The 22,086-nt window shown below is 43.0% G+C and overlaps 1 protein-coding gene across 3 annotated transcripts in view; it reads left to right on the top strand.

Moving 5' to 3' along the window:
- UCHL5 (ubiquitin C-terminal hydrolase L5) overlaps window positions 1-22,086 on the top strand; it is a 90,181-nt gene that overhangs the window by 64,403 nt on the left and 3,692 nt on the right. For all 3 annotated transcript variants that reach the window (XM_075833505.1, XM_075833504.1, XM_075833506.1), the window contains 3 exons: window positions 3,394-3,496; window positions 4,806-4,916; window positions 6,404-6,502. In XM_075833505.1, coding sequence (XP_075689620.1) covers window positions 3,394-3,496; window positions 4,806-4,916; window positions 6,404-6,502 — 313 coding nt within the window. The remainder of the gene's footprint in view (window positions 1-3,393; window positions 3,497-4,805; window positions 4,917-6,403; window positions 6,503-22,086) is intronic.

Genomic DNA, 22,086 nt, shown 5'->3' with positions numbered 1-22,086 from the left:
TATACACTTTTGTATTGTATAACCATCTCCATGGCAGAAAATTAGATACTCTGCATATAAAATGTATTCTGCAATTTACACCATTCAGCCATAACATTAAAACCACTTGCAGTTGAAGTGAGTAACATTGATTATCTTGTTACAATTGCACTTGTTGACTGGTGGGACATATTGGGCAGCAAGTGAACAGTCCGTTTTTGAAGTTGTGTTGGTAGCAGGAAAAATGAGCAAGCATCATTCTCTGAGCAACTTTGACAAGGGCCAAGTTGTGATGGCTAGACGACTGGTTCAGAGCATCTCCGAAGCGTCTGGTCGTGTTTGGTTTTCCCGGTATGCATTAATTAGTATCTACGAAAAGTAATCCAAGGATGGACAACCGGCGAACCGATAACAGGGTTATGGGCACCCAAGGTTTATTGATGTGTGTGTGCAGCAAAGGCTGTGCCGTCTAATCTGATCCCACATCACGTATTGCTGAAAAAGTTAATGCTGGTTATGATAGTTTCAGAACACACTGTGCAGCACAGCTTGTTGCATTTGGGGCTGTATAGCATCAGACCGGTCAAACTGCCCATGACCCCTGTCCATCGCCAGACGTGCCTAGAATTGGAGCGTTCGCATCAGAACTGGACTATGGAGCAATGGAAAAGGGTGGTCTGGTCTGATAAATCATGTTTTCTTTTACATCATGTGGATAACTGGATGCATGTGTGTTGCTTACCTGGGGAATAGATGACACCATGTAGCACTATGGGAGGAAAGCAAGCTGGCAGAGGCAGTTTGATGCTCTGGGCAATGTTCTGCTTGGAAACTTTGCACCCTAGCATTCATGTAAATGTGACTTGACACATACCACCTACCTAAATTTTGTTGCAAATAAGTACACTCCTTCATGGCATTAGTGTTCCCAAATGGCAGTAGCCTTTTTCAGCAGCCCTGCTATACTGCAAATATTGTTCAGGAATGGTTTGTGGAACAGGACAAGGAGTTTAAGGTGTTTACTTGGCCTCCAAATCCCCCAGACCTTAATTCGATCAATAATCGGTGGGATGTGCTTGAAAACAAAGTCCGATCCATGGAGGCCCACTTTGCAACTTACAGGAATTAAAGGGTCTGCTGCTTAAGTCTTGGTTTCCGATATTGTAGACCACTTTCAGAGGCCTTATGAAGTCCATGCCTCAAAAATTCAGAGCTGTTTTGGCTGCAAAAGGGGGACCTGAGCAATATTAGGCACTACTCCCACCCCCCAAACACGCGCGCACACTCCAGGATGTGACCCCTCCTGAATAAGCAAAGTTCTTTGCTCAGGCCTTAGACATTTCCCGAATCTACCAAATCATGGTTGAGTCTTTGGAGCGCCTGCTTTCCCACATAGTGGCCAAACTCCATGCCACTCGTTCCCCTCACTTTCATGGTAGATCTAAAAAGAGGCGCAGAAGTGCCAGGGACATGTTCTGCTCCTCGTCAGGTTCCCTTCAAGGGCCTCCTACCAGGGTCCTCCATAAAGAAGCTGCTTCCAATCCGGATCAGTCTCCTAAAGTGTACCCTCCATCCCTTTTCCACGAAACTTGGACTTTTGTTCTCATGTGGAGACACTTTTTTGGCAAGGGGTGGCTCGTACATTCCCTTCCTTCAGACATCCCACTCAGACTTTGGGGATTTTAAATTGGTCTTCAGGTGGCTCCTTTCGTCCTTGAGGGACATATTGCTTTTCTGGTGGCCGTCACCTCCATCAGATGGGGTACAGAACTGGCTACCCTGTCCTGCAAGCCTTCTTGATGACCCATAAAGTATTGTTTTTAACTGTCCCATCTTCCGAAAGTGGTCTCTGCCTTCCATATCAATGAAGAGACTATCCTGCCGTTCCTTTTGCCCATCCCCATCTCCTCTGAAGGAGCGAGCTTTGCACTCTCTTGACGTGGCAAGAGCAGTCCACATCTATCTTGCTGCAACAAAGTTGTTCCGGCGCTCCTATTCATTTTTTGTCCTTCATGAAGGGCTCAGCAAAGGATTGGCCACGTCTGTGTTTTAGGAAGCCTATAGGTGCAAGGGTAAAGTTTCTCCCCTTCGGGTCCATGCCTATTCTACAAGGGCTGTTGGTGCCTCCGCGGGGGGCAAGCTTCAATTACTCAGGTCAGCAAGGTTGCTATCTGGCCTTTGGCGCATATCTTCACCAAATTTTTACCAGATTTATTCATTGGCCTCCTCTGATGCCGGTCTGGGTCACAATGTGCTGCAAGCAGCTGTGCGTTAGGCGGGGTCTCATGGCTGTACTTTTTCCTTTTTATTTTCTTCCCACTCTTTGAGACTGCTTTAGGTGATCCCATCGTGCTGTGTTCTCCAATAATATTAATGAGAAAATTTAAGATTTTTGTACTCCTCTTTTTCTGTTGAATTGATTGGGGGACAGATTCCACCTGGGACTTGCTGTTCTGGCTGTTTGGTTGTTATTTTTTCTCCTGGGGCCGTGGATATTTGTTGTTTTTTGTCTTCCCTTACTGCTTCAGTACAAACTGATTTTAGCCAGTTTCTGTGGGAGGGTTGTAGACTTTTTTTTTTTCTCTCCTGTGCCCCCAATTAATTCAACAAGAGAACGATTTTACAGTGAGTACAAAAATCCTATTTTCACACTTCTTTGACACTCATAGTTGTTAATATGCACTTGCCCGTTTTCTTGCAATCTTTTGCTTATCTATCTATAAAGTGTATGTGTGTGTATATATATATATATATATATGTGTATGTATATATATATATAAGGATATAAGCTCCACCGTTATGATGAAATATGTATGATACTGATACAGTTCCAAAGTGCATGATCGACTAGTCTACCATATAAAGGATATTGTTCACATTTGACTGCTACATTATCTTTCTTTTTGCTCTTCCTTGGTAATATCTGAATATTTTACTAACCTATACAGAGAAATAATAAGGAAAACTCGACCGCTAGAAGATCCAGAGATATTGGGAGATTTGTCAATACTATTGCAAAGGAAAAGTGGACTAGTTGCCCATAACCACTAAGCTGGTTTCACCTATTTTTTGTCTAACAATCTGACACACGTAGGCTTTTTCCCTTGCAATAGTTATGATAAATATCCCAATTTATCTCCTCATAGCTCCATTAGCACTTGTGCTTCATAAGCAGAAGGGATTTGGTTGATTTAGATGAGTAGCAGCAGGCAGTTCTTTCCTCTGCTGTAGTCAGAATACAGTCATTTCTTACATTGTCTTTATTCTATGAATGGCGAGGGCTTTCTGCAACGTGCTAATAAGCATTGTGACCGCACCTTTGCTGTCTCTTTGTACAAGAATTCAGGTGCTTTGAATGGTTTTGTAGTTTAAGAATCTAGTTATTGACCATAAATAAAAAATTTCTCTGTACAGATATTGTGAAGGGGAGATACGATTCAATTTGATGGCTATTGTTTCAGACAGAAAGAAGATTTATGAAAAGAAAATGTATGAATTACAGAAACAACTTTCAGAGGTATGTCTAGGTTCTATTCCATTCATTTGAACGCGCACCATGTAATACAAAATTTCTCCTGCATCTTTGCCTCGCATAAATCACCAGGTTTACATCAGCCGGCCTTGCAGTGATCAGCGGTCTAGATGGACAATCAAATGAGTAACGGTCATCAGCGGATCCATAGTCCTGGTGGGTGCAATAGCAGTCACTGAACCAGCCCCCTAAATGTTCTGCAGAAGGCATGTACTGCTGACTCAACCCAACCGGCTCATTTCCTGAAAGGGATCACTTGGCCGGCTCATCAGCTGATACATAAAGTTCACCTCACAATATAATTTATGTAGAACAACAGCGCTTTTATTTATTTATTTTTTAATCAAGTGTGGGTTATAAACGAAGCAAAATGCACCAGATCTCTGTTGGAGCCCATGGCAGACACCTATCTCAACAGTTTTGAAGCATGCATAAGAGGAAACCTAAAGTCCACCAAATTTATATGCCAGCCTAATGAGAAATTTTTCCTTCCTCTGGATCAACATGAACTGGATGGACTTATGTCTTTTTTCAGCCTCATCCTGCCCACCGTGTACACAGCAAAAGCTAAAAATTTACAGTGATACGCAGGTCTCGCAACATTAGTTTCCAATGTAAATTCTCCTATGTAATTGCGATGTCTGATGTTACTTCTATCTCTTGGAGTGTGCCTGTGTTGTTGGAGAGCTACAATCCGAGAATGTTGTGACAACCACAACTCTTCTTAGACCTGGGTATTATGCTGTTGTCACGAATTCTCCACCAGGCTGCTTCATGTAGATGATGTAATATCATTGCAAACCAGTTATTGCGCACTCCCTGCAGTTGTGCGTAGCTTGCGTTCTGTCTGTGACATGAATGCTAATTCATAGGCAATTCCGTGTTCCCTCTCACAGCAAATCATGTGTGTATCTGTGCCTCCAGGGTTCTGCTCACAATTTGGAATGACAACTTGCTTTTTAGTAGAGAATACTACTATATATGGATTTTTTAATTTAAATGTGTACAGTCAAAAATGCAGGTCTAAGACACAGGAGAGGCTGTAGACTCTGCGCTCTGCCCAAGCGGTTGAACGCTAGCCAAGTGAGATGACCGGTTAGTGATAGGTTTAAATTTTTTGTTCACATTATGCGTCCGTTCTTATTTATATTTGTTTTACACATTTTTACAAGACCGTCAGCGTTTGTACTTTTAGTATATCTGCTCAGATCTGTAAATTATAGTATAAAAGGACATAGCATTGTTTTTTTCTATTGGTAATGTTACAGATTTTTTTTTTTTTCTTAAATGGCAGGTTGAACCCATGGAAACTGATCACAGTAGTCTCATGAACTCAATTCAGTCTGAAATTGCTAAATACCAACTCCTGCTAGAGGAAGAACAACAGAAGACTAAAAGATACAAGGTTAAATAAGTGTTTTTTTGGACAGGAATCATTGAGCTAACAGCCTCATATGTATTTTGACTCCATGTGCACCGCGTTCCAAACCGGAATATAAAGTGTGCGTAACCCTCATCCTCCCTGTACGTAACCCTCATAGCTATATCGCTATGTGCAGCCACATAAACACACTTTAACGTTACTGCAGTGTCCTGGCAATGAATATACATTACCTCCAGCCAGGATGTGATGTGTATTCAGAATTCTGACCATTTCTCTGCACTTCTCTGTGATTTACAGCATGGCAGGCGTAGTCTCGCGAGATTACGCTGTAAACTGTCATTTACAGCGAGATCTCGCTGTGCTGTAGTCTCACACAGACGCTACAGAAGTGATCAGGATTCTGAATACACATGACGTCCTGGCTGGAGGTAATGTATATTAATTGTCAGGACACTACAGTAACGTTATAGTGTGTGTATGTGGCTGCACATATCGATATAGCTATATCGCTATGTGCTGTGTAAATGAATGGAGAGGAGTGCATGACGCTGATTGGTCAGCGTCATACACTCCTCTGTATAACGCCCACTTAGTCAAAAAGTAAAACACGCCCAGTTGTCCATTAAAGAAACTCATTAGCATAAAGCTAATATAGGTCATAACCCCATCAAAAATTATCGTTGTTCTAAATAAAAAACACTGCTGTAATCTACATTACAGCGCTGATCACATCATGTACATTATAGGCCACTTATAATGTGGTGACAGAGCCTCTTTAAATGACTGACGCCATGTTTAGACCTATTCAGTTACCCCATGAATACTTTACACAGGACTAGTCTGTCGGCTATACCATTCTACTGTGAAGAGGTAGGGGCCTATTGTTCGAATATAGAAAGACATTTGAGCGGGTTTTTAAATACACTTATGTCAGAAAACGATATGATTTCTTATTTGATAATTTAATAAAAACTAAAAATCAAACTAATTAGTATTGAACAATTGAATTGTTTGGTGTATCATAACAGTTCATAACTTGATTGAATATATACTGTATATATTTTTTTTATACTGATTGCAATTTTTGTATTTTATTGGAAATAATTACACTTTCTATTACACTTACATAGAGAGACTGAAAATAGCCGAGCGTTTGCTACAATTCTGACTTGGCAATCATCTGTGAGCTAAACACAGCAACACAAATCCGTACATTGCAGAGTTTCCCCACTGCAGCGGTGTCACATACAGGAAAGTCTCGGCCGCAGCAAAAGACCTCTCTGTGCAATGTACGGGTGTCCCATATATTGCACAGCCTGTGAGGGAGGGAGGCGCCCAGGTACCTATATAATACATTGCGGAGCAGGCAGATTCATGATAAATAAAATGGGACTAGGTTTGGGTTCACAGTCTTGAAAGGTATAATGTATGTATTTCCAAATATGAAAAATATCTTTGCTATTCGTTTAATATGGTTATTATTTATCAAGTGAGTTTTCTTTAACCAGATTGAGAATATCAGAAGGAAGCACAACTATCTTCCATTCATCATGGAATTGCTGAAAACGTTAGCAGAACATCAACAGTTAATACCCCTAGTAGAAAAGGTAAGTACTTTCATTTTATTCCAGTATTTCTCCCATATATTTGTGTATACGCCAGGGAAATATCCTGATGTGTACGCCAAATGCATCCATAGGGTATAATGGGCCTGACCTAGTGTGTCCTTTTGCCATTTTGTTCAGGCGTACCTCTTCTTCTTTCTATTTTTTTTTTAAATCTATTGAAAAGCGTAATCGACTATAGGTGGATCTTGGAAAAAAACAAAACAACATGACCCACTGACTTACATTGATTAAAAATAAATGTATATTGTGTGGTATATTTATGGAACTGTATGGCATACAATTGCATAACGGAGCAACGTATGGTTGGATGTTTTCCCATCGTATATGTCGAACATGCACTACAATCCAGCTGTGAACAGAGGCTAAATAACAATGCAGTAACCTACTACTCTTTCATCCATCATCTCAAAGGGCCACACAGAAAGGCACTGCAGGATGTGTATATATGTGGATTTACGCTGTATACATGTGCCTAACCTGATGTTAACTTGAGGATTTTGGTTTTAGAATCTTGAGGTGGAAAAAATTGGACAATGGGCATTAAACCTTTTCCCACACCAAGGTGTGCGTATAAATATATATACTTGATTGATAGCCACGCTCTTACACCTGATACCAGCCATTCAACCCCCTTAAAGGGTTTATCTGGGTTCTGAATTATTCTTTTTTTTGCAGTGGCTGTAAATTAGATAAATTAAGAAGCTGTACTTACTTACCTATCTTTTCCCCCTGGCGAACCAGCACTGACTCTCCAGAAGCTCCCACCAATCGTTTATATGCATGTAGCATGTGGCCGCTGCAGCCAATCAGAGAGCTCAGTGGTCATAAATGTGATCAGTCAGCGCTGAGCCCCTTGTTTACATGCATGTGGCCAGTGCAGCCCATCAATCACCAGGAGCCTCTGGACTGTTCGTGCTGGATCGCTGCAGGAAAGGATGGGCAAGTACTGCTTCTCTTCTTAAATTATCTCATTTGCAGCCATTGCAACAAAAAATTCAATACCCGCATAACTCCTTTAAATTGAATTCCACCTTCACTGTGTTTTGCACGACATGCAAGTCAAAGCTCAGAATAAGATTTGTTGCAGTGGGTTTTCTATATCCCTTTGTTCGTAATTGACCCTCATTTACACTCACATGTACATCTAAAAATTCTATCTCCTGATCTCCAAATTTGTAAGTGAAATTTATATTCATCGTATTTTTATTAAGATATTCAACGAACTTTAAAAATTCATTCTGTGTCCCCGACCATACTATAAATATGTCATCAATATAGCGCAAAAAGATTTGTATGTACTTAATAAAGGGGTTTGATATATTGTAAATTAATGCCCGTTCCAATTCAGCCAGAAAAAGATTCGCAAAGGTAGGAGCCACGGGGGTACCCATAGCCGTGCCGGCTGTCTGATGGTACCACTGTCCATCAAATTGAAAAGAGTTATGGTTGAGAACAAACTGTAGCGCTTCACAAATATATTTAGAAAAATAGGGATCACCCTTCGTATATTCCAATTGACGGCCGATTGCCTGTACACCAGCATCCTGTGGGATGCGTGTGTATAGGCTCTCGACGTCAATTGTAGCCAATTTAAAATGGGATTGCGACCCAGAATCCGTAATTATGGACAGAAAATATTTTGTGTCCTTTATTGGTGAATATTCCTTCATATCTAAAGGACGTAATAGCCAATCTAAGTAGTGGGAGAGGGGCTCAGTAACCGAACCTCTCCCCGCCACAATAGGGCAACCTGGTGGATGGATCATGGATTTATATATCTTGGGAATCATATACCAGTACGGCTTTTTAGGTAGGGATATAATCAGTTTCTCCGCAAATCGGTCGGAGAGAAACCCTCCCTCAACTCCCCGCCTTAATGATCTCAGAGATCCCAGGTATGTCATAGTTGGGTCCTTATTAAGCAGGTCATACACTGTACGCTCATTCAATTGGCGAAGGGCCTCCTCCACATAATAATCTTTGGATAGAAGTACAATATTGCCTCCCTTGTCTGCTGGTTTCAGGACAATGCTCTTGTTGGAGCTGAGCCATCTCCGCTCTTTCCGTTCCTCATTTGATAAATTTGGAGAGACAGTGGGGTATTCCAAACATTTCACTTCTCTAATAACCTTTTTAAAGAACACGTCCAAAGGGGAACCAGCAGGCAAGGGAGGATTAAAAGTGGATGGAACACCACCCATAAATCTACCACTGCTACCACTCGTTTCTTCACACAAAGGGTTGTCTATAGGGATATCCATAAGTGTATGCAGCATATCCATATCATCTTGTTCAAAATTCTCACTAAGACTGAAACCTAGTTGCGCAACTCTAACTCTCTCCTCACCTATCGGGTAATCCTTTTCCTGAACTTGATTGGAAAAAATAGGATGCAAATTCATTTTGCGCACTGACCTAAATAGGTCAATTTCAAATTCAGTGAAATCAAATTTAGAAGTGATACAATAATTAAGACCTTTTGAGAGCAACGAAATACAATCAGGTGACAAATTTGTGAGATTAACCACTGTAATCTCACTATCACCAACCTTTTTTAGATACAGCTGCTTTGTATCCTGTATACAGAGCAACTGTATCTTGCGCTAGACCTGAATTCGTCAGGTCAGCGGCACTGCCAGATTCAGTGTCAGCCCACCTGTTATCGATCACATCTAAGTTATGAATTTCGATGTGATCGGTAACCGCTCAGTTCTGCGAGTCAGAGATACAATGGACCCGCTGACACTAAACTAGTCAGTCCCGCTGGCCTGGCAGATACAGATGTGATACATGATACAAAGCAGCTGCATCTCAAAGTAAAAATTTTAATACAAAAAAATGTTTAGAAAGTTGCACCCAACACACTGATAGTTTGTCATTATTTTTATTAAAAAAAAAAAAAGTCTATTTCAAAGGTTTACGTAGCCTTTAATGACAGACCATTTTCAATTTAGTTTTTTTCCTCTCCACCTTCCAAAATCCCTAACTTTTATTTTTATTTTTTAGTTGACATAGACGTATGAGGGCTTGTTTTTTGTGGGACAAGCTGTCGTTTTTATGGCACCATTTAATGTACTATATAATGTACTGGGAAACCGAAAAAAAATTATTTGTGTGGTGAAATGGACAAAAAACAGCAATGTGAAGTTTTTTCTACGGGTTCATACAATTACGGTAATACCAAATTTATATAGATTTTCTGATATGAGTTGTCAGTCAGTCGTAGCCAGGCTCCCGCGATGAAGCGGTGTCCGTGCCATCAACATCACGTACATGCACGTCTTAATGAGGGAAGGTGAATCCTTCCAGTGACGTGCATGTGCGTGATTGTTTAACCCCTTCCCGCTCCTTGACGTACTATTCCGTCATAAGTGCATTGGTCGTGCTCCATGACGGAATAGTCCGTCATGGGAGGGACGGCCATTTCGGCTGTCCTCCCGGCACATACAGGAGCTGTGACAACTGCTGTCTCCGCTTCAGTGGGGGCTGATTAATCCCTTAGAGGCGCGTTCAATAGCGATTGCTGCTTCTTAGGGGTTAAACCACCATCGACGTCCCGCTACATGATAGTGGGCACCGATGGTTGCTATGGCAACCGGAGGATGAACAATGGTCTCCGACTATGCCATCTACGGCAGCCTAGTGGAACCTAACATAAGTGGTATCGGCACGTCCGTAATGTCTTGATCTACAATTTACAAGTATTTCGATATTTATCCCATGCGGTGAATGCAAAAAACAAGTCCTCACACATTTTTCTTGATGGAAAAATAAAAAGTTATGGCTCTTAGAATAAGGCAACACAAAAAGTTAACTTTTTAATAAAAAGTATTTTATTGCGCAAAATAAGACACAAAAAACTATAATTATATCGTATAGCCGTAATCATATGGCCCCGCAGAATAAAATAAATGTCATTTATAGCGCATGGTGAACGCTGTAAAACAAAAAAAGGAATAAAAAACAATAGTAGAATTGCTGTTTTTCAGTCACCACGCCTCTTAGGAAATGGAATAAAAACTGATCAAAAAGTCTCATGCACCCCATGAAAACTACAATGAATTCCTCAAGGGGTCTAGTTTCCAAAATGGGGTCACTTTTAAGGGGTTTACCATTTACTGGTACCTCGGCTCTGCAAATGCGACATGGTGCCCAGAAACCAATCCATTGAAATCTACATGCCAAATAGCGCTCCTGCCTTTCTGATCTCTGCTGTCTGACCAACCAGCAGTTTATGACCACATATGGCGGTATTGCCGTAATCGGGAGAATTTGTTTTTCAAATGTTGTGGTGCTTTTTCTCCTTTATTCCTTGTAAAAATTAAAAATGTGTACCTTTTATCGGAAAAATTTGATTTTCAATTGCACGGCCTAATTCCACAAAATGCAGCAAAAAACCTGTGGGGTCTAAATGCTCACTATACCCCTCGATAAATTCCTTGAGGGGTGTAGTTTAACCTGGGTCCTGAGGATTCGAATAAAGTTAAGTGGTGCTTGGCCCACAATCTACTCGGGACTAGTTTGCAATCAACCTTACGATGGCGATGAACCAGTTACTGACCGCTGGTTTAAACTGTTTGTAATTTAAACAGAAGTTGTACCAAACTATGAGACTGCACCGTTATTGTCACAGTGCTTCATCAGGGGTACACTGATGTGATTTCAACACATCGATTTAGATTGGTATGGCCGGGAGACACCTATTGCGTGTCTCGTTTACATTCACCCGGCTCGTATACGACACTGGTCAGCTGGTCGAACACGAGCCGAGTGAAATGCCGGACATAAATAGTACTAAGCCCCTCCCTCCTGAAGTGACGCGGCGGCCGTGCAGCCAACCCATGTCGAGCAACGCACATGACGCGGCCCAAACAGGGCCGGCCCCCCGGCGTTCGCCGTCACCACAGGAGTGAAGGACAAAAGCGTCCATGGTAACCAGGGATCACAAGGCGGCCAGATCTCACTGGTATCTAAGAGGTAGCTAAGGAGAGGATCCAGGAAAGCGACGCGGCGATCGTAGACCGCAGCATTAGCCAACTATGTCACCACAGTGTGACATCCATATGAGGAGGGACATAGCGATGACAGACATAAATTCCCGATCACCAGGGGTATCTCGGGGGCAAACAACGGAGGGCCAGTGATGTCACCGCGATATTATCGCAAAACAGAGGGCTGGACCCAATATAGTAACCACGGGGCAACCATATTGGAAAAGGATGAAAATACGGTATATACCCAGGAGTATAACCAGTCGGGGTCACAACAGTGCTATCAAAGGAAACAATTATACGATATTTGTTCATTGAGACCCGCCGGTTTCATGGTATGCATGCGGAAAATCCATTGGGCCTCTTTTTGTAATATCCTCTTATCCCAATTGCCACCCCTGGCAGATGGCCTGATGTGCTCAATCCCCTGGAATTGAATGGCATGGGTGTCACCGTTATGCTGTTCCCAAACATGTCGAGCCACCGAGGTATCAACATTGCGACGAATGTCGCCTATATGGTCCCTTATTCGTCTCCTGAATTCTCTAATTGTCTTGCCGACATATTGCAGTCCGCAGACACATGAGATCAGGTAAACGATGCCCTTAGTTTTGCAATTGATAAATGATCTATTGTCATATGTCCGACCAGTCACATGGCTATGAAAGTTGTTACCACATGAAATGGAATCGCAGGCTTTACAAGACCCACATCTAAATGTACCTTTGATATTGTGCGTAAGCCATGTGGTGGGGCGAATGGATAGCATATGGCTATGGACTAAACGGTCCCTGATATTCCTCCCCCTCCTGTACGTGACTAGAGGTCTGGCACCCACAATGTCCCCCACATCTGGGTCAGTCCGCAGGATCCCCCAGTAGGTCTGTAGGATATTCATGACCTCACGATTGGATGAATCATAGGTACCTATAATGCACATTTTGTCGTCAGTCGTGCGCTTTTTAGGATTCAAGAGTTCACTCCTATTACAATGAATTGCATTGCGGTAGGCCGATCCAAGGACATCATGGGGATAACCCCTACGATGAAATCTATTCCGTAGGTCCGAAGCAGCTAGTTTGAAGTCAGTCATGGTGGAGCAATTCCTGCGTATCCTTAAATATTGCCCCTTGGGTATGCCTTTTCTCAGGGGTGCGGGATGCCAACTCTCCCATCGAAGGAGACTGTTTGTTGCTGTCTCCTTCCTAAAGATATTGGTTTGTATATATCCCTGTTCAGTCTTAAGTATATTGATATCCAAAAAGGTCATTTTGCTCTCATGAATAACCGACGTAAAAAAGAGCCCCATATCATTAACATTAAGGATGCTCACAAATTCACTGAACTCCTCTTTAGTTCCAGACCACAAGATCATGATGTCATCAATAAATCTTAGCCAAAGGATGATCATGGAGGTCCATCGATCCATCTCCTCCCCAAATACAATCATCTTCTCCCACCAGCCCAGATATATGTTGGCATAGGAGGGTGCACATGGAGTCCCCATTGCTACCCCCCTAAGCTGGTGGAAGAATTTGCCATCGAACAGAAAAAAATTATGTTCGAGAACAAATTGAAGGAGGTTAACTACGAACTCATTATGAGCCTGAAACTGTATTCCCCTTTCCTTCAAGAAATCCTCTACAGCCCTACATCCCGTGGTATGGGGTATGGAGCTATATAGGGCCTCTACATCCAGTGAGGCCAGATATACACCAGGATCGCATTTGATGCCCTCTAGACGTCTCAGTACATCCATAGTATCGCGCACATACGATGGAAGGGCGGATACGAATGGACTGAGGATACGATCAATATAAAGACTAGCATTCTGAGTCAGGTTGTCGACCCCAGAGACAATGGGGCGACCCTTAAGAGGAGATATACCTTTGTGTACCTTAGGTAGGCTATAAAAGGTGGCATATTGTGGATGATCAGTCAGAATAAAGCGTTGTTCATTGATGCTCACCACATTGAGAGATCTGCCTTGATTTACCAATCTCTTTAGTTGGTTTGAAAAAGTCAGCATAGGATCATTTGGTAAAATTCTATAACAAGCAGTATCGCCCAAAATACGGTGGCACATTTCGCTGTACTGAATACGATCCATCACAACAATATTGCCACCTTTGTCTGATGGTTTGATGACAATATTGTCATCCTGCTCAAGGGCCTGTAAACCAGCCATCTCATCTCTCGAGGTATTGAATTTAACAGTATTGGAAGAATCGATCTTCCTAAGTTGATCTACCACCACCTCCAGAAATACATCCATTGGAGTATTGTCATTAATGGGGGCATTTCTGGTAGATGGCTGTCTCAAATCTGTGAAGGGACCATCACCCACATTCCTCTGACCCTCTTCTAGTAATTGATTAAGTGTTCTAAGATGTGGCATATCCTCCTCAGAGATACCTAATTCAAGGCATTCTCGCCTATCGTGGGTCTTGAAAAATTTCTTCCATTTTAATTTGCGCACGAATAGATTCAAATCTTTGACCCACATAAAGAGATCGAATCTATTCGTGGGCACAAATGAGAGGCCTTTCTTAAGGATGCTAGTCTCCTCTGTCGTTAAGGTACGTGATGAGAGATTGATTATCTGCAGGTCGTCTTCGTATTTACCACAAGCTACACCTCTCTCCTGTCTCTTAGTAGGTATTCCGAGATGGGGTGATTTCGTGATAAAAAACCGTCCCTATTGGGGCCCTTGCCTCTACCTCTACCCCGTTGATGATTGCGGGTTGGATTTCTCCCAGAATTATAACTTCCCCTGGCTCTCCTACTGGGAATTCTAGCAGTATCGGAATCTGATTGGTCCTGTTCTGAGGAGGATTGTTCGGTCTCAATATCAAATCCCCCCAGATTTTTAACGCTGTAGTCGAAGATTTTACCTTCTTTAAAATCAGCGGTATCACGGACATATTGGAAGTGTTTTCTCCCTTTTATGTGTCCAGTAAATTTTTCAATACCCTGTTGAAGTGCAATCTCTTTTCTCTCATAATCTGCATTGTTTGAAAATCTCCTGACCGATTCAATTCCCTCCTTCAGTTCCGTTGTGCTACGTGCCAATAATATTTTTTCCTCCTCCAGTAGGATCCCCATAAACCTAAGGGATGAATCAATAGACTCTTTCTCCCATTTGCGGAGTAAATCTGGGGACCTAACCCGTGCAGCAGGGATGAGGGCGATGCGTAGGCCCCTGGGTACTATCTTATTCCTGAGATAAGTATCAAGCGTCTGAATCTCCCACCACGACCTAATATGATCCTTATAGATCCTGGTAAGATTATTGAAGGAAGCACTAATACTAAGATGTTGGGTCTGTGATACCAGTTCATTTTCAGAAAACACTTCCTGAGCATCACTCATCCACTTAGCCACATTGATTTCACCAGTGAGAAAGCCTGCCATCCCCACTGTAATTGTTAGATTGTAAATATGGAATTGACGTTAAGCAACAATTGTTGCATTGATATACAATAGGTATTCGTTCACTTAATAAGTTAAATTGTATCACTGCCTAAAGGAACGATTAAAATATGATTTTTATTATAGAAAACCTTACTAAAATAAGGGCTAAATAGCCAATTGTACTAATAGAGGCATAAGCACGGTAGACCAGACAGAGGAGGAACGGTTACAATATTGTTGTTAGCACCATTGCTGCCAACCAACAATTCCCCCAGTCTGAATTATAATATAACACCTGGTCAATCCGTGCCACTAACACGTGTCCCTACGCGTTTCCGCACCGTTATTGTCACAGTGCTTCATCAGGGGTACACTGATGTGATTTCAACACATCGATTTAGATTGGTATGGCCGGGAGACACCTATTGCGTGTCTCGTTTACATTCACCCGGCTCGTATACGACACTGGTCAGCTGGTCGAACACGAGCCGAGTGAAATGCCGGACATAAATAGTACTAAGCCCCTCCCTCCTGAAGTGACGCGGCGGCCGTGCAGCCAACCCATGTCGAGCAACGCACATGACGCGGCCCAAACAGGGCCGGCCCCCCGGCGTTCGCCGTCACCACAGGAGTGAAGGACAAAAGCGTCCATGGTAACCAGGGATCACAAGGCGGCCAGATCTCACTGGTATCTAAGAGGTAGCTAAGGAGAGGATCCAGGAAAGCGACGCGGCGATCGTAGACCGCAGCATTAGCCAACTATGTCACCACAGTGTGACATCCATATGAGGAGGGACATAGCGATGACAGACATAAATTCCCGATCACCAGGGGTATCTCGGGGGCAAACAACGGAGGGCCAGTGATGTCACCGCGATATTATCGCAAAACAGAGGGCTGGACCCAATATAGTAACCACGGGGCAACCATATTGGAAAAGGATGAAAATACGGTATATACCCAGGAGTATAACCAGTCGGGGTCACAACAGTGCTATCAAAGGAAACAATTATACGATATTTGTTCATTGAGACCCGCCGGTTTCATGGTATGCATGCGGAAAATCCATTGGGCCTCTTTTTGTAATATCCTCTTATCCCAATTGCCACCCCTGGCAGATGGCCTGATGTGCTCAATCCCCTGGAATTGAATGGCATGGGTGTCACCGTTATGCTGTTCCCAAACATGTCGAGCCACCGAGGTATCAACATTGCGACGAATGTCGCCTATATGGTCCCTTATTCGTCTCCTGAATTCTCTAATTGTCTTGCCGACATATTGCAGTCCGCAGACACATGAGATCAGGTAAACGATGCCCTTAGTTTTGCAATTGATAAATGATCTATTGTCATATGTCCGACCAGTCACATGGCTATGAAAGTTGTTACCACATGAAATGGAATCGCAGGCTTTACAAGACCCACATCTAAATGTACCTTTGATATTGTGCGTAAGCCATGTGGTGGGGCGAATGGATAGCATATGGCTATGGACTAAACGGTCCCTGATATTCCTCCCCCTCCTGTACGTGACTAGAGGTCTGGCACCCACAATGTCCCCCACATCTGGGTCAGTCCGCAGGATCCCCCAGTAGGTCTGTAGGATATTCATGACCTCACGATTGGATGAATCATAGGTACCTATAATGCACATTTTGTCGTCAGTCGTGCGCTTTTTAGGATTCAAGAGTTCACTCCTATTACAATGAATTGCATTGCGGTAGGCCGATCCAAGGACATCATGGGGATAACCCCTACGATGAAATCTATTCCGTAGGTCCGAAGCAGCTAGTTTGAAGTCAGTCATGGTGGAGCAATTCCTGCGTATCCTTAAATATTGCCCCTTGGGTATGCCTTTTCTCAGGGGTGCGGGATGCCAACTCTCCCATCGAAGGAGACTGTTTGTTGCTGTCTCCTTCCTAAAGATATTGGTTTGTATATATCCCTGTTCAGTCTTAAGTATATTGATATCCAAAAAGGTCATTTTGCTCTCATGAATAACCGACGTAAAAAAGAGCCCCATATCATTAACATTAAGGATGCTCACAAATTCACTGAACTCCTCTTTAGTTCCAGACCACAAGATCATGATGTCATCAATAAATCTTAGCCAAAGGATGATCATGGAGGTCCATCGATCCATCTCCTCCCCAAATACAATCATCTTCTCCCACCAGCCCAGATATATGTTGGCATAGGAGGGTGCACATGGAGTCCCCATTGCTACCCCCCTAAGCTGGTGGAAGAATTTGCCATCGAACAGAAAAAAATTATGTTCGAGAACAAATTGAAGGAGGTTAACTACGAACTCATTATGAGCCTGAAACTGTATTCCCCTTTCCTTCAAGAAATCCTCTACAGCCCTACATCCCGTGGTATGGGGTATGGAGCTATATAGGGCCTCTACATCCAGTGAGGCCAGATATACACCAGGATCGCATTTGATGCCCTCTAGACGTCTCAGTACATCCATAGTATCGCGCACATACGATGGAAGGGCGGATACGAATGGACTGAGGATACGATCAATATAAAGACTAGCATTCTGAGTCAGGTTGTCGACCCCAGAGACAATGGGGCGACCCTTAAGAGGAGATATACCTTTGTGTACCTTAGGTAGGCTATAAAAGGTGGCATATTGTGGATGATCAGTCAGAATAAAGCGTTGTTCATTGATGCTCACCACATTGAGAGATCTGCCTTGATTTACCAATCTCTTTAGTTGGTTTGAAAAAGTCAGCATAGGATCATTTGGTAAAATTCTATAACAAGCAGTATCGCCCAAAATACGGTGGCACATTTCGCTGTACTGAATACGATCCATCACAACAATATTGCCACCTTTGTCTGATGGTTTGATGACAATATTGTCATCCTGCTCAAGGGCCTGTAAACCAGCCATCTCATCTCTCGAGGTATTGAATTTAACAGTATTGGAAGAATCGATCTTCCTAAGTTGATCTACCACCACCTCCAGAAATACATCCATTGGAGTATTGTCATTAATGGGGGCATTTCTGGTAGATGGCTGTCTCAAATCTGTGAAGGGACCATCACCCACATTCCTCTGACCCTCTTCTAGTAATTGATTAAGTGTTCTAAGATGTGGCATATCCTCCTCAGAGATACCTAATTCAAGGCATTCTCGCCTATCGTGGGTCTTGAAAAATTTCTTCCATTTTAATTTGCGCACGAATAGATTCAAATCTTTGACCCACATAAAGAGATCGAATCTATTCGTGGGCACAAATGAGAGGCCTTTCTTAAGGATGCTAGTCTCCTCTGTCGTTAAGGTACGTGATGAGAGATTGATTATCTGCAGGTCGTCTTCGTATTTACCACAAGCTACACCTCTCTCCTGTCTCTTAGTAGGTATTCCGAGATGGGGTGATTTCGTGATAAAAAACCGTCCCTATTGGGGCCCTTGCCTCTACCTCTACCCCGTTGATGATTGCGGGTTGGATTTCTCCCAGAATTATAACTTCCCCTGGCTCTCCTACTGGGAATTCTAGCAGTATCGGAATCTGATTGGTCCTGTTCTGAGGAGGATTGTTCGGTCTCAATATCAAATCCCCCCAGATTTTTAACGCTGTAGTCGAAGATTTTACCTTCTTTAAAATCAGCGGTATCACGGACATATTGGAAGTGTTTTCTCCCTTTTATGTGTCCAGTAAATTTTTCAATACCCTGTTGAAGTGCAATCTCTTTTCTCTCATAATCTGCATTGTTTGAAAATCTCCTGACCGATTCAATTCCCTCCTTCAGTTCCGTTGTGCTACGTGCCAATAATATTTTTTCCTCCTCCAGTAGGATCCCCATAAACCTAAGGGATGAATCAATAGACTCTTTCTCCCATTTGCGGAGTAAATCTGGGGACCTAACCCGTGCAGCAGGGATGAGGGCGATGCGTAGGCCCCTGGGTACTATCTTATTCCTGAGATAAGTATCAAGCGTCTGAATCTCCCACCACGACCTAATATGATCCTTATAGATCCTGGTAAGATTATTGAAGGAAGCACTAATACTAAGATGTTGGGTCTGTGATACCAGTTCATTTTCAGAAAACACTTCCTGAGCATCACTCATCCACTTAGCCACATTGATTTCACCAGTGAGAAAGCCTGCCATCCCCACTGTAATTGTTAGATTGTAAATATGGAATTGACGTTAAGCAACAATTGTTGCATTGATATACAATAGGTATTCGTTCACTTAATAAGTTAAATTGTATCACTGCCTAAAGGAACGATTAAAATATGATTTTTATTATAGAAAACCTTACTAAAATAAGGGCTAAATAGCCAATTGTACTAATAGAGGCATAAGCACGGTAGACCAGACAGAGGAGGAACGGTTACAATATTGTTGTTAGCACCATTGCTGCCAACCAACAATTCCCCCAGTCTGAATTATAATATAACACCTGGTCAATCCGTGCCACTAACACGTGTCCCTACGCGTTTCCGCACCGTTATTGTCACAGTGCTTCATCAGGGGTACACTGATGTGATTTCAACACATCGATTTAGATTGGTATGGCCGGGAGACACCTATTGCGTGTCTCGTTTACATTCACCCGGCTCGTATACGACACTGGTCAGCTGGTCGAACACGAGCCGAGTGAAATGCCGGACATAAATAGTACTAAGCCCCTCCCTCCTGAAGTGACGCGGCGGCCGTGCAGCCAACCCATGTCGAGCATCGCGCACATACGATGGAAGGGCGGATACGAATGGACTGAGGATACGATCAATATAAAGACTAGCATTCTGAGTCAGGTTGTCGACCCCAGAGACAATGGGGCGACCCTTAAGAGGAGATATACCTTTGTGTACCTTAGGTAGGCTATAAAAGGTGGCATATTGTGGATGATCAGTCAGAATAAAGCGTTGTTCATTGATGCTCACCACATGTCTGCAGTTTTTCCCAGAACTAACACTGCAGGGAGGAACGCTACTAGCATCATAGTTATGTACGAAGCCAAGAGTCACTGCCTCGCTGCGGGAAAATTGTCCTGAACTGTAATCATGTTTTCAGTACGGGACAGTACTTCCGCGTGGAGGCAGAGACATCTATCGTCATACATAACTATGATGCTAGGAGCCCTGATCCCTGCACGGTGTTCGGTCCGACATGCGGACCGTATATCCGAGACTGAACGTGCTCGTGTGAATTAGGCCTTAGGCTACATTCACATGAGCGTGTAAATCTGTCCGTGTGTTGCGTTATTACGTCAGTGTGCTTTGCGTGTGGCATGTTTTTCACTCACTAGCAAAGCACTTTTTTGTTTCAATGGAATTGATGTGCAAATCATACACAGCAAATCCGTGTGCGGTCCGTGGTTTTCACACACCCATTGACTTCAATGGGCGGCTAGGTGCTTTAAAACGCAGCAATATAAGACACGCAGTGAGTTTCAGGCAATGGACACTCGCTGTGTGAAAATACTTCCATAATGGACGCCCCGCAAAACGCGAGTACGAGCAATTACGTCTGAAATTACGGAGCTGTTTTCAGGAGAAAATAGCTCCTGAATTTCAGACGTAAATGCAGTTATCGTGTGCACATATCCTAACTGAAGAGAACGAAAACCAATTCATTTACCCATTCAGTTCCTCCTGCATTTCAAGGCTTTAGAAGCTATAGGGCGGCTATAGCTTCTTAAGCCTTGAAATGCAACAGGAACTTAATGGGTTAAGAAGCTGCCCGGGAGAACTGGACTCCGTATAAAACAATCAATCAAGCTCTGGACTCACAGTATTGGGCTGCATTCACACGAGCGTATCAGATTCACGTGCATGAAATACGCGCGCAAATCTGGTCCGTGTCCGTTCCGTTATTGCATCTGTGCTTTGCGAGTGGCATATTTTTCACGCGCTCGCAAAACACCTTTTTTTAATTTTTCAATGGAATTGATGCGCAAATGACGCACAGGACACGGATGTGCATCCGTGTGCTGTGCACGATTTTCACGCACCAATTGACTTCAATGGGCGACTAGGTGCGTGAAAAACACCAATATAGGACATGCAGTGAGTTTCACGCAACGGACACAAGCTGCGTGAAAACTCCTACACGTGTGAATGGCCCCATTGAAATCAATGGGTCAGTGTGCTGAGCGTGATTTTCACGGTCAACACACGGACGAGTTTTACGCTGAGCTCTTACACACAGCAAACCCCAGTCCTCCTCACTGCTGCTCCTGTTCACTGTCGGCGTTCACTGAAGTAGATGCGCTGTGCCGCGTGTCTACTTGTTAATAAAGCTTGTCCTCTCTCCTGCTATGGGGGCGGGGCCTGTAACGATTTCACGATTCTGGGCAAATCCGGAATGGTGCTAACTTGAAATGGCGAATTAATTCGATTTAATCGCCCAGCCCTAGTTTGACATATGCAGTTCTAAAAGCTCCCGACTTATATGCCAAATTATGAAGCATGCCTTATTGTGGGATCCATCACCCATAGGCTATAATGGTATCTACGTAACTAATACATCATGAACGCTCATCAAATTCGTCACCGGTATCCCTTTAAACTGATAAATATTGAGCTTATTAAGAGCTTTTCATGACACATCAGCTAATTGGATGCAATCATAGCCTATTTGTGACGGATGCCACTTTTAGGGACCCGTCACCCTTAGGTTATAATGGCATCCATTTAGCGTATACGTCCTGAAAAGCTCAATATGTATCAGTTTAATGGGAAAAATGTAGGTATAGGGAGAGAGGAGGAAAGGTAGAGCATGGTGGACAATGTCGCCTTCAATTTTTTATTTGATACCGACTAGTGTAGTAGGAGAAGGATTATACTGTGCAATGTCCCCTTTATTGCCACATTGTGTGGTATTTTGATCAAATTATTGCACAGTGTGATTACAGCTTTAAACAAATTCCACTGGGTAGGAAGCTTGTTGGCCCTACTACTCAGGTGGAAATAAACGAGGTGGTGCTGCAAGGGTTATTTTTGTATCTGTAAGATACCTTGCATATGCACACTACAGGAGGTTGTGTTCAAACTCTATGAGCAACTGCCTGATCATTGACTACCTTTTAAGCGTTGCCGCTCCAAACTTTTGGTGAGTAGCAGCGCAAAAGGATGAAAAAATGTTTGTGTCAATGAACAGTTAATTAGTCTTCAGATTGTGTTGTATTTGTTCT

The sequence above is a fragment of the Rhinoderma darwinii genome, chromosome 7 (genome assembly GCF_050947455.1).
Source record: "Rhinoderma darwinii isolate aRhiDar2 chromosome 7, aRhiDar2.hap1, whole genome shotgun sequence".
Taxonomy (NCBI): Eukaryota; Metazoa; Chordata; class Amphibia; order Anura; family Rhinodermatidae; genus Rhinoderma; species Rhinoderma darwinii.
Note: the sequence above shows the minus strand (reverse complement) of the source record. Positions and strands in the feature narration are given on the sequence as shown.